The sequence below is a fragment of the Tachyglossus aculeatus genome, chromosome 5 (assembly GCF_015852505.1).
Source record: "Tachyglossus aculeatus isolate mTacAcu1 chromosome 5, mTacAcu1.pri, whole genome shotgun sequence".
Classification (NCBI taxonomy): domain Eukaryota; kingdom Metazoa; phylum Chordata; class Mammalia; order Monotremata; family Tachyglossidae; genus Tachyglossus; species Tachyglossus aculeatus.
The window spans coordinates 44,286,215-44,298,825 of NC_052070.1; the positions used below are offsets into that span (position 1 = coordinate 44,286,215).

General features: G+C 51.6%; 1 protein-coding gene across 2 annotated transcripts in view; it reads left to right on the top strand.

Annotated features, from left to right (window-relative positions):
• The first annotated feature begins 1,632 nt into the window (after positions 1–1,632).
• ESPN (espin) overlaps positions 1,633–12,611 on the top strand; it is a 58,332-nt gene continuing 47,353 nt past the window's right edge. For both annotated transcript variants that reach the window (XM_038747184.1, XM_038747186.1), the window contains exons 1-2: positions 1,633–1,926; positions 4,899–5,092. In XM_038747184.1, coding sequence (XP_038603112.1) covers positions 1,633–1,926; positions 4,899–5,092 — 488 coding nt within the window. The remainder of the gene's footprint in view (positions 1,927–4,898; positions 5,093–12,611) is intronic.

The window sequence follows — 12,611 nt, forward strand, 5'->3', positions numbered from 1 at the left end:
ACAGCACTTATATACATATCTGCCATTTTATTTATATATATTGATGTCTGTTTATTCGTATCGATGTTTGACTCCTCCCCTTTAGATTGTGAGGTCGTTGTGGACAGGGAGTGTCACTTTATTGCTGCATTGTACTTTCTCAAGCGCTTAGTTCAGTACTCTGCATACAGTAAGTGCTTAATAAATACGATTGAATGAATGAATGAATGAATGAATGAATGAATGAATGAATGAATGAATGAACTCCCCGTCAGCCCCCTCCTCGGCTCTCTCTGGCCCCTGCCCACTCCCCGGCTCCCCACAATCTCCGGGACCCCCCGCCCCTAGGATCCCCTGCTTTTAGGACCCCCTGTGCCCCCGGGACCCCCTGCCCCTATGACCCCTCTATCCCTAGGCCCCCTGCCCCTAGCCACTCCCCGGAACCCCCTGCCCCTAGGACATCCTGCTCCTAGCCACCCCCTGGGACCCCCTGCCCTTGGGCCCCCCTGCCCCTACTATCCCCCTGCCTCTAGCCACCCTCCTGCTCCTAGTCATCTCCCGGGATCCCCTGCCCCTAGGCTCCCCTGCCCCTAGGACCCCCGCCCCTAGGACCCCCCGCTCCTAGGTCCCCTTGCCCCTAGGACCCCCGCCCCTAAGACCCCCCTGCCCCTAGCCACCCCCCGAGACCCCCCTGCTCCTAGGACCCCCTGCCCCTAGCCACCCCCTGCTACTAGCCACTCCCCGGGACCCCCTGCTCCAGCCACACACACCCCCGGCTCCCCCCGGTGCCGTCTCCCGGGGTCTCAGCCCCGGCCACGGCCATAGCCACAGCCACAGCCACAGCTCTCCGGGCTCTGAGTCCCCTGTTCTCTGCACCCCCATTCCACCCCGGCCAGCGGCGCCGGGCTGGCAGAGGCCAAGGGTCGGGCCAGGGGCAGGGAGGGAGCCAGGGGAGGGGCGGAGACGGGGGCGGGGACGGGCAGAGACGGGGGCGGGAGGGAAATAGAGACAGGGGCCAGGGATGGGCAGAGACGGGGGCTGGAGTGAAGTAGAGACAGGGGACAGGGACGGGCAGAAACGGGGCAGAGACGGGGGCAGGAGTGAAGTAGAGACAGGGGACAGGGACGGGCAGAAACGGGGCAGGGACGGGCAGAGAGGGGGCAGGGACGGGACAGAGACGGGGGAAGGAGTGAAATAGAGACGGGGGCAGGGACGGGTAGAAACGGGGCAGAGACGGGACGGGGCGGGCAGAGACGGGGGCGGGGACGGGCAGAAACTGGGCAGGAACGAGCAGAGACGTGGGCAGGGACGGGACAGAGACAGGGGCAGGAGTGAAGTAGAAACGGAGGGTAGGGACGGGCAGAGACGGGAGCAGGGACGAGGTAGAGCGTTGGGCAGAGACAGAGTAGAGACAGGGCCAGGGGCAAAACTAAGCGGCAGGGATTGGGAGGAGCCGCATTAAGGATTTGGGCAGGCGAAGAGACAGAGCTCGGGTCCTGGGCACGACGCCTAGGTGCCCTCCGCCCCTGCCCCCAGAGGAGTGGGGCGGAGGGGGGCACAGCCCCGGGTGCCCGGAGCGTCTGGCCAGAGCAGGGGGCGGAGAGGGCGGGCGGATGGCTGCCAGGGGCCGGTGAAGCGGGGTCGGGGGTGGCCATGGCCCTGGAGCAGGTGCTGCTGGCCGCCCGGCAGGGAGCCGTGGACTCTCTGAGGGCGCTGCAGGAGGCCGGCCTGCTGCGGCCCGAGCTGCGGGACCCGCTGGACGCGCTGGCCGTGCACCACGCTGCCCGCGCAGGAAAGCTCCACTCCCTGCGCTTCCTGGTGGAGGAGGCCGCGCTGCCCGCCACCGCCCGGGCCCGCAACGGGGCCAGCCCGGCCCACGACGCCGCCGCCACCGGACATCTGGCCTGTCTGCAGTGGCTGCTCACCCAGGGCGGCTGCGGGGCGCAGGTGGGTCTGCCCCGCACCTCCTCCCCGCCCCCCGCCCGGGGCCCCCTAGGACCCCTCCTCCCAGGACTTGTCCCCCTAGAACCGGTCACCGGCCCGGACGGCTTCCCGCCACCAGCCCGGCCGGCCTTCCTGGAGGGAGCTCTAGGAGCGTATCCCCATATAATAATAATAGTAATCATAATGGTATTTGCTAAGCGCTGACTTTGTGCCAAGCACTGTTCTAATGGCTGAGGGAGATTCAAGATAATTCTTCCAATCGTATTTATTGAGCGCTTACTGTGTGCAGAGTGCACACAGTAAGCGCTCAATAAATACGATTGATGATGATGATGCAGAGCACTGCACTGAGCGCTTGGGAAGTACAAGTCGGCAACATATAGAGACGGTCCCTACCCAACAACGGGCTCACAGTCTAGAAGGGGGAGACAGACAACAAGGCAAAACATGTAGACAGGTGTCAAAATCGTTAGAATAAATAGAATTACAGCTATATGCACATCATTAACAAAATAAATAGAATAGTAATCGGGTTGTCCCATGTAGAGCCCACAGTCTTAATCCCCCTTTTACAGATGAGGTAACTGAGGCACAGAGAAGTGAAATAACAATAATAATGATGGTATTTGTTAAGCGCTTACTATGTGCCAAGCACTGTTCTAAGCACTGGGGTAATCAGGTTGTCGCACGTGGGGCTCCCAGTCTTAATCCCCGCTTTACAGATGAGATAACTGAGGCACAGAGAAGAGAAGTAATGACAATAATGATGGTATTTGTTAAGCGCTTACTATGTGCCAAGCACTGTTAGTAAGCACAGGGGTAGATACAAGGTAATCCGGTTGTCCCACGGGGGGTTCACAGTCTTAATCCCCATTTTACAGATGAGTTAACTGAGGCACAGAGAAGTGAAAGGACTTGCCCAAAGTCACACAGCTGACAAGTGGCAGAGGTGAGATTAGAACCCACGACCTCTGATTCCCGAGTCCGTGCTCTTTCCACTAAGCCACATTTCCAATGCACGAGTCTCCCACCCCTGCTCGGATCTCGTGCAATCCTCGTTCCTCCCTTGTGAGATGCAGCCATCTCTGGGGAGGAAGCATCTGGGCCCAGGGCGTGGCGGGGGTCCCATTGGGAGGGCTGAGAGGGAGAGTGTGTGAGGAGTGGGGCGTTTGGGGGTTCAGGGAAGCGATCGTCCGGCCACCACCCACCCAGATGAGAGAGGTAAACAGGGTTGAGAAGGCTTCCTCCTGCAAGAGGGAAGGAGATCCTCATACTGACCCCTCCACCAAGGGAGGACATGCCCTTGCCCCTCCCTGAGTTCAGAGGTGTTTTCCATTCAGACACTGCCCTAGCCACCCTGGCCCTCAATGGTGGGGTGGCTGTTCCCCAGGGCTGCCCCAACCTCTAACTTTGTGGGGGGATGGAAGGAGGGTGCATCTTAGCCCAGCCCATGCAGACATGGGGATGCAGGAAGCCAGTCCCCTCCGAGTAGCCTGTTGTCTGTTTCCCTCTCTCTCCCCTTCCCCCACCCTAAGAAGCTTGCTGGCTGCAGTTTGGCAGGTGAGAGCATGTGATGTCCACCTGTGGCTTAAGAGGCCAGCTAGAGGGGGCAGGGGTATAGGGAGTGAGGAGGAGAGGGCTCTGGTTAAGACTATTGTTGGACCTCACAGCTCTCCTAGCTGCCAGGCAGGTTCAAGGTCTGAAAGCCAAAGGCTCCCTCTACGGGGTGGCAGCCGGGGCTGGGGGGAGCGGACAGAAGGAGGATGAGGATGAGGACAAGGAGGAGGTGCAGGAGGTGGGAGCAGGGGCTTGGTGCAGCTCAAAGGGTCCATTCTTCAGTCTGGGCTCAGGGAGTCCTGAGTGGGCCCAATGCCCCAGGCACCAGGCTTTGACCTGACCTCTGCGGGGGCCGGGGGGGGGTGGGGGGGGCAATTTCCAAGGGTCCCGGATGGCCCTAGTTGGCCAGAAGCTTCTGGAAGGACCAGTACAGAATGTCACAGAGGCTCCAGGGCTGCAGGGTAGGACACCCACATCATGCTCAGGGGCCCAACACTATACACACAACTGCTTCACTTCTGGAAGGGCCAGTCTTCCTCCTCCTCCTCCCATCTCCTCCCATCTCCATCCAGCCCCCTCCTTTAGGGCAGGACCTGGGTCACTGTGACATCTCCCCTGGGTACCTCCCATAGTAGTCCACTCTAGGCAATGAGATCTGGACACAAGCCAGGCTCTGAAAATATTTGTTTTTTCCCCCGCACTTCCCTTGAGAGGAGATTCCCTTTGTTCCTTTTCTTTCTTCCACAGTTTCACTTTAAATAGTCACCCCTCTCATCTCTGAATTCTCATCTCCTCCTCAAACTCTCCATCTGACTTATTTAAAGACTGATGGGCAAAGAGAAGGCTAAGAAAGCCAACCTTGGGCTGAACCAAAAGCTTTTTTCCCAGGCTCCCATATATCAGACTGCCATATCAAGATCACCAGACGAAAGGGCAGAGTAATTCGGGCCTCAGGCCTGTCTCTGGATGACCCTCTCTCAATTATGACCCTCTCTCAATTCATGACCCACTGATGCATTTTATCCACTGCAAAATTTTAAGGAGCCTGCCCCTGATGCCCCCTGCTCCTGAGCCCTGCCTATCTCTGCAGAAGCAGCCAAAAGGCTCAATATGATAAGGGGCATTTTCTGCTGCCATAAAAACAACCCCAAAGGACAAGCAGGACTTCAAATGAACCCTCATTCTCTTGGGCTGTGTTTTTAATACTGCAAGGTGGAGAGAGGCAGTAGAGAGGGGTGGTGTGCTCTCAAACTAACAGGCCCCAGGGGTGGCCATGGGGAGTTTGGTTACTGGCTTGGGTGTTAAAATGTGCTGGCTGGCAAGCTGGAAATCTAGGGCAGGCGGGCTACTGATCCCAGCTAATCAGGGGCCTTTTGCTTTGGTCTCTTTTACTTTGGTCTCTACCCTTCCCCCACCAGGACAAGGACAATTCTGGTGCCACTGTTTTGCATCTGGCCGCCCGGTTTGGCCACCATGAGATAGTGGACTGGTTGCTGCGCTTTGGGGAGAGCGACCCCACCCTGGCCACAGACACCGGGGCCTTGCCAATCCACTACGCCGCAGCCAAAGGAGATCTCCCTTCCCTGCGACTCCTCGCAGGGCACTACCCAAAGTAAGATGCTCAGCTCGGGACGCTGCCCAGTTTCCTGCTCATGACTCGGTCCTGGGGTGGAGGGAGGTGGGGGGAGGCCCTCACCCCTTTCTCTAAGGAATTGAACTGGAATCAAAGGATTCCAGCTACCTCTGGCCTGGGGGCTCAGGCTCCTGCAACTCCCAATCCCTTCTGGTGTGGTATTCCAAACATTGCTCAGGCTTTGGGTCTCCCGAAACTAGTTCTCCCCCACAGGGTTTGCTAAAGCAAACAGAAAACCTGGCACTGTGGGTGATAGCCACCCAACCCTCTCACAGCCAGGATTGTTCATTCTCATTTCTCCCCTCCCTTTCCTCACTCTACCAATAAGCTGCTTAAAACCAGCCACCTTCTCCTGCTTGAAACCAGCCACCTTTCTTGCTTAACTCTAAACTCCCGAAGAGCCCGTTATGCACCACAAACCCTTGTAGTCTACTCTGGTCACAAGAAGTTTGGCAAAAAGCGAAAAAAAGAGAAAGAGTGTATTACCCTCCCCCCATCTCCAACCCTTTCCCCAAATTTCCCCTGTGTCAAGCCATCATGCACTTGATGGAAAAGAACATCACTGGGTTGAAAGCATGCAAATACTGGGTTGTAGATTGTAGTTTCCATTTTAATTTCATCAAATTCTTACAGGCATTTACCATTATTTCTCTCCCATCCCAGGCCTGTGGGGTTGTGCTAATTTGTGTGGCAGACCTAGCTGTGGCCAAAAGCCGGGTGCCCCAGGCAGGACTGCCGAGGGAGCAGGAGGGTCACTGGTCCACTCCTTGGCCTCTCTCTGAGGATGCAGAGGGAGGGCAAGTCTGCTGTTTGAAAGAAGCCATATGTTTTCAAGGTTTCTTCAGAAACAATATCTAGAATCCTCTGATGTGAACATCATTCTGTCAACTTACAAGGGTATTAAAACTAAATCCCACTGATAACATCTGAGGACAAATGATGAAGGGTGGGAGGAAAGGACTGAGCCCCAGGCAGGGTTGAGGGGAACTGAGCCCCAGATAAGGCTGTAAGGGACTGACCCCAGAAGGGGTTGAGGAGGGTTGAGCACCAGACAGGGCTGAAGAGCCCAAAGAGCCCCAGACAAGGTGAGGAGGACCTCACCAGCCCTATCTGAACTTGGTTCTGGCTGGTTCCAATGGCTAAGCCAGGAATCACTTTTTATTTTTATTATCATTATTATTAGTGAAATTGATAATAATGGTACTGGTTAAGCACTAACTATGTGTCAGCCCTGGGAACTGGGGTAGAGAGCATAGAGCTGGGGTAGATAAAAGATAATCAGTGCTGATAAAAGATAATCAGATTAAAAGATAATAGAGTCCCTGTCAGACTTGTAGCTCACAGTCTAAGGAGGAGGGGGAACAGGTATTCTATTCCCATTTTCTGATGAGGAAACTGAATCACACAGAAGTTAAATGACTTGCCCAAAGTCATACAGCAGGCAAGTGGCAGAGCTGGGATTAGAACCCAGGTCCTCTGACTCCCAGGCCCAAGTTCTTTCCGTTAGGCCATGCTGCTCTAGGGTGGTACAGCTTGCAAATGTGTGATTCTCATTGACTGGGATTCTGGGACCAAAAAAAAAAATTCTGGGGGGCCCAGAGAGGCTCCCAGAGTGGATTAGGGCTAGTGTAGACCTATCCTCAAGGCAGCACTCAGACTACCCTAGACCAGGATATTATTATTATTATTATTACAGTGTTTGGCATATAGTAGCATCTGGTACCCCCCACTTCCACCACACTCCACAAGAACCACTGCCTTGGGCTGTACCAAAATGCAGGTGGCGATTATGGCCAGCTGTGGGACCAGATGGCCTGGCCTGATCAGCCCCACCTGGGCCATAAATCTCTGTCTGGAACAGGTCACCCACCGGCCCATTGTCCCCAGCTTGTGTGGAGCCAGAGATAAGACAGCGCTTTTGTCTCGGGCATAGAGGGGATGGAGGGAGAAGACACTAGCTGGAAGGGATCAGTGAAGTGAGGATTCAAGTGGAGAGGGATTGTGTGGGTGATCGTGTGAGTGATTATGTGATTGTGAGTGTTTACCTCCATTGGGCCAGTGTATGTTCACGTGTTATTTTATCAATCTAGGCCTTGCATGTTCATCAATGTAAGGGTATGTATTGGCACACTTGTCCATGTAAGTGTGTGTGTGTTTAGAGTGTCTGGTCATAGTCCCTAGATGGTATGGCTGGACGGCATGCCCTGCATAACTAATCTACTCCCCATAGTCAATCTTTATGGGCAGGAAATGTTGTTCTCTCCCATGCACTGTACTAAATGCATCAGTTGATTGACTGATTGATAGGCCATGGGGAAAGCAGGGTTGTGTAGGAGGTCCAAGTCAGTTTAATTTATTTTCTGCAGTCATGCTGAAGGATGCAACAAGGGACCTGAGCCCTGGCATTTGAATAGACTTCTAATCCTCTTGGAAACTCTTCCCACTTAACAGGCTGTGAGCATCACTGAAAGTAGAGACAGTCATTCAAGAGTAGTACTAAACGTGGTTGACTGCACCCTAGAGGCACACACCCAAAGAAGACATTGTGAACTGCTTTAGAGAGTCAGCCCAGAACAATAGCTGACAATAAGTCTGAAGAAAGCTGAGGTAATGTATCAGCCTGCACCAGGGAAGCCCTATAGACAATCAAAGATCTTAATTGGCAGTGCAGAACTGAAAGGCCCCTCTATCAGAGCAGTGCAGTGTTCAGTGATGCAATGTTATACAAGGAAGAATGAGTGGCAGCATGGCCTAGTAGAAAGATCATGGGCCTGGAATTTGGAGGAGCTGGGTTCTAATCCTTCCTCTGCCACTTGTCTACTGTGAGACCTTGGGCAAGTCACTTAACTTCTGTTGCTTCAGTTCCTTCATCTGCAAAATGGGGATTCAATACCTGTGCTGCCTCCTCCTTAGACCATGAGCCCAATGTTCATTCATTCGATCGTATTTATTGAGTGTTTACTGTGTGCAGAGCACTGTACTAAGTGCTTGGGAAGTACAAGTCAGCAACATATAGAGACAATCCCTACCCAACAACGGGCTCACAATCTAGAAGTATAGAATCAAAGTGGGACCTGATTATCTTATATCTACTCCAGCACTTGGAAGCAGCAAGGCTAGTGGGTAGAGCAAGGGGCTAGGACTCAGAAGGAGTCCTGGGGTCTAATCCCAGCTCTGCCATTTGTCTCCTTTGTGACCTTGGGCAAGTCACGTCACTTCTCTGGGCCTCAGTTACCACATCTGCCATATGGGGATTAAGACTGTGACCATATGGGACAGGGATGGTGTTCAACCTGATTAGCTTGTATCTACCCCAGCGCTTAGAACAGTTCTTGACACATAGTAGTGCTTAACAATTACCATCATTATTATTATTACAGTGTTTGGCATATAGTAAGTGCTTCACAAAAACCATTGCAAATATTAAATCAAGTCAAGAAGGCCAGAAAATTTAGTGGGAAGCCTCTCAGAGTTGGGATCTTGGGGGGAGGGGGGAGAATAGGGCACCAGACCTAACTGAAGATCTACATAGCTGGAGTGCTTGTCAACCTTGTATATAATTCTGGACTCAACAAAAACCCCTCAGTTGAGCAGTTCAATAAGCCTCACATACAGGCCATATTCAAAATGAAGTGGCAAGGCAGGATCATAAGCAACAAAGTCCTTGAATGGAGTCATTTTCCCCAGCTTGACAGTCAGGTCCATCTCAACACCAGTTTTCTTAGTGGGGCACGAGAGAACAGGTGACAGTGAACAACTGCTAAACGGTGAGCTGAAATGGGTCAACTTAAAGCAAGATGGGGTGGAGGAAATGTTTTTAAGACTGTAACAAAAGGCAGCCTCAAATAATATGGTACCATTCATTCATTCATTCAATCATATTTATTGAGCGCTTACTGTGTGCAGAGCACTGTACTAAGCGCTGGGGAAGTACAAGTTGGCAACATATACAGACAGTCCCTTCCCAACAGAGGGCTCACAGTCTAGAAGGGGGAGCTGAAAGATGAAAGATAACATGCAGCTGACAGGCAGCCTTGTGACCTGAAATCCGGAAAGGAGCTACTCTTTGAAAATAAAAGTTTCAATAGGATTTTAAGACAAAAGAAACAACATCAAAAACAGCACCAGCAGCCAAAAACAGCAAACATCAGTAGAGCAAGGGACAATTTTTATGAGTGAACAGTGTTGTCAAGGTTGTCTGTCCCATATGAGCCTTTACGGCCACACTCACTTTTTAGGTGGTCTTCGCTGCAGATTGTGTCATCTTCAAATTCAAAAGACAACACTTTGGAAAATGGTGTCCACTTGTATTACTGTGGGAGAATGCATTTGGATATGTGTTAGACAGGGCATGTTACTCTGTGTGTGTGTGTGTGTGTATCTGTCTGTCAATACGCTAGAATTGTCTATGTTAGGGTGTATCCATTATTTAACAAAATTGTGATAGACTTGGTATGATATTGTGGGTATTGAAAGTGTGTGTGAGTGTGTGTTTAAAAGGATGCTTGTGTCCCTTTTTGGGTGTGAAAGTATGTCCAGTTTTGTCAAAGAGGATAGAGTTGGCAATGCAGGGGATCCAGTGCCTTGGCTCTTATGCTCCCCTCTAAACTGCTCCATCTCCTCCCCCTTCCACTGAGGGACCATTCCTTTCCACTCCCCTCCCAAGGCTGAGATTCCTCTTCCTCTGGAAGCACTTGGAGTGTTGCCAGGTTGATCCTAACTTTTCCGACCTGAAGGAGTCCCAGATGGGGAGCAGCACTGTCCCACATCCCGAATCCCACTACTGCACTCCTACAATCCCACCTCCTCCAACAAGCCTCCCCAACCAAATTTGAGAATCCCTAATTTGATCAGCCCTTCAGCCATATCTTGCACTTAATGTATTCATTTATTTATGTCCCTCCTTAGGATCTGCCCAGGTGGGTATATTGGATTGAGCGTTCAATTTTACTCATTTTGATTCCACTGCTTGATAATATATCTACATATCTGTTTCTGTAGAGAAGCAGTGTAGCCTAATGGAAAGAGCATGGGCCTGGGAGTCAGAGGACCTGGGTTTATTCATTCATTCATTCATTCAATCATATTTATTGAGCACTTACTGTGTGCAGAGCACTGTACTAAGCGCTTGGGAAGTACAAGTTGGCAACATATAGAGACGGTCCCTACCCAACAGAGGGCTCACAGTCTAGAAGGGGAAGGCAGACAACAAAACAAAACATATTAACAAAATAAAATAAATAGAATAGTAAAGGGTTCCAATAGTGACCCTATCACTTATCTGCTGTGTGACCTTCAGCAAGTCACTTAACTTCCCTGTTCCTCACTTCCCTCATCTGCAAAATGTGAGATTCAATACTTGTTCTCCCTCCTAAACTGTGAATCCTATGTGGGACCTGATTATCTTTTATATACCCCAGTGCTTGTCCCTCTCAGGGTCACGCCTGGAGAGATTCCAGGATTCTACCAGTCTTAACTGTGGGAGGGAGAGTTAAGCAGAGGCATGCCCATTCCATTCCTAGTTTGGGCAGTGGCAGGCAAGTGGAAGGCAATCAGCTACAAGTCAAAACTCACCCATGCTGGGCAACAGCAGCATGGGAGAGAGCCTAGGGTGGAGACTCAAGTTTAATAATACTAATAATAACAACAATAACAATTATGGCATTTGTTATGTGCTTACTATGTTCCAAACACTGTTCTAAGCACTAGGGTAGACACAAGGTAATCAGGTTTTCCTACATAGGGCTCACAATCTCAATCCCCATTTTACAGATGAGGTAACTGAGGCACAGAGAATTTAAGTGGCTTGCCCAAGGTCACACCGCAGACAAGTGGCAGAACTGGGATTAGAACCCATGACCTCTGATTCCCAAGCCCATGCTGTTGTCACTAAGCCATGCTGCTCCTTTTGCTGCACGGAAAGAGGCGGTGGTAAACCACCTCCATATTTTTACCATGAAAACTCTATGGATACACTACCAGAACAATAGCAGATGGCGGTGGGGTGCTCTGGGAGAGATGTGGCCATGGAGTCGCTATGGATCAGATATGACTCGATGGCATAAGGCAAGACAAGACCCCAGTACTTAGTGCTTGACACATAGTATACACTTAATAAATACCACTATTATTATTCCTACATTATAGATTCCTTCTAAGAAGGGAACATGTCTTATTTTTCTAGTTCCCAAACACTTCGTATGGAACATTGAATTCAGTAGATGCTCACTAAAAACCTTTACTATTACTACTGCTACTGCCTTCTTTCCCTCCACTCAGTTATCCACCCAGCCAGCCTGCAGCCTGAGGCAGGAAGGAGCTGGCAGACCACCATCATCATCATCATCATCATCAATCGTATTTATTGAGCGCTTACTATGTGCAGAGCACTGTACTAAGCGCTTGGGAAGTACAAATTGGCAACATATAGAGACAGTCCCTACCCAACGGTGTGGGCTCACAGCCTAAAAGGGGGGAGACAGAGAACAAAACCAAACATACTAACAAAATAAAATAAATAGAATAGATATGTACAAGTAAAATAAATAAATAAATAAATAAATAGAGTAATAAATATGTACAAACATATATACATATATACAGGTGCTGTGGGGAAGGGAAGGAGGTAAGATGGGGGGATGGACGGGGGACGAGGGGGAGAGGAAGGAAGGGGCTCAGTCTGGGAAGGCCTCCTGGAGGAGGTGAGCTCTCAGCAGGGCCTTGAAGGGAGGAAGAGAGCTAGCTTGGCAGATGGGCAGAGGGAGGGCATTCCAGGCCCGGGGGATGACGTGGGCCGGGGGTCGATGGCGGAACAGGCGAGAACGAGGTATGGTGAGGAGATTAGCGGCGGTGGAGCGGAGGGTGCGGGCTGGGCTGGAGAAGGAGAGAAGGGAGGTGAGGTAGGAGGGGGCGAGGGGATGGAGAGCCTTGAAGCCCAGGGTGAGGAGTTTCAGCCTGATGCGCAGATTGATTGGTAGCCACTGGAGATTTTTGAGGAGGGGAGTAATATGCCCAGAGCGTTTCTGGACAAAGATAATCCGGGCAGCAGCATGAAGTATGGATTGAAGTGGAGAGAGACACGAGGATGGGAGATCAGAGAGAAGGCTGATGCAGTAGTCTAGACAGGATAGGATGAGAGCTTGAATGAGCAGGGTAGCGGTATGGATGGAGAGGAAAGGGCGGATCTTGGCAATGTTGCCAAGAATGAGACAGGCAGGTTTTGGTGACGGCTTGGATGTGAGGGGTGAATGAGATAGCGGAGTCGAGGATGACACCAAGGTTGCGGGCTTGTGAGACGGGAAGGATGGTAGTGCCGTCAACAGAGATGGGAAAGTCAGGGAGAGGACAAGGTTTGGGAGGGAAGACAAGGAGTTCAGTCTTCAACATGTTGAGCTTTAGGTGGTGGGCAGACATCCAGATGGAGATGTCCTGAAGGCAGGAGGAGATGCGAGCCTGGAGAGAGGGGGAGAGAGCAGGGGCAGAGATGTAGATCTGGGTG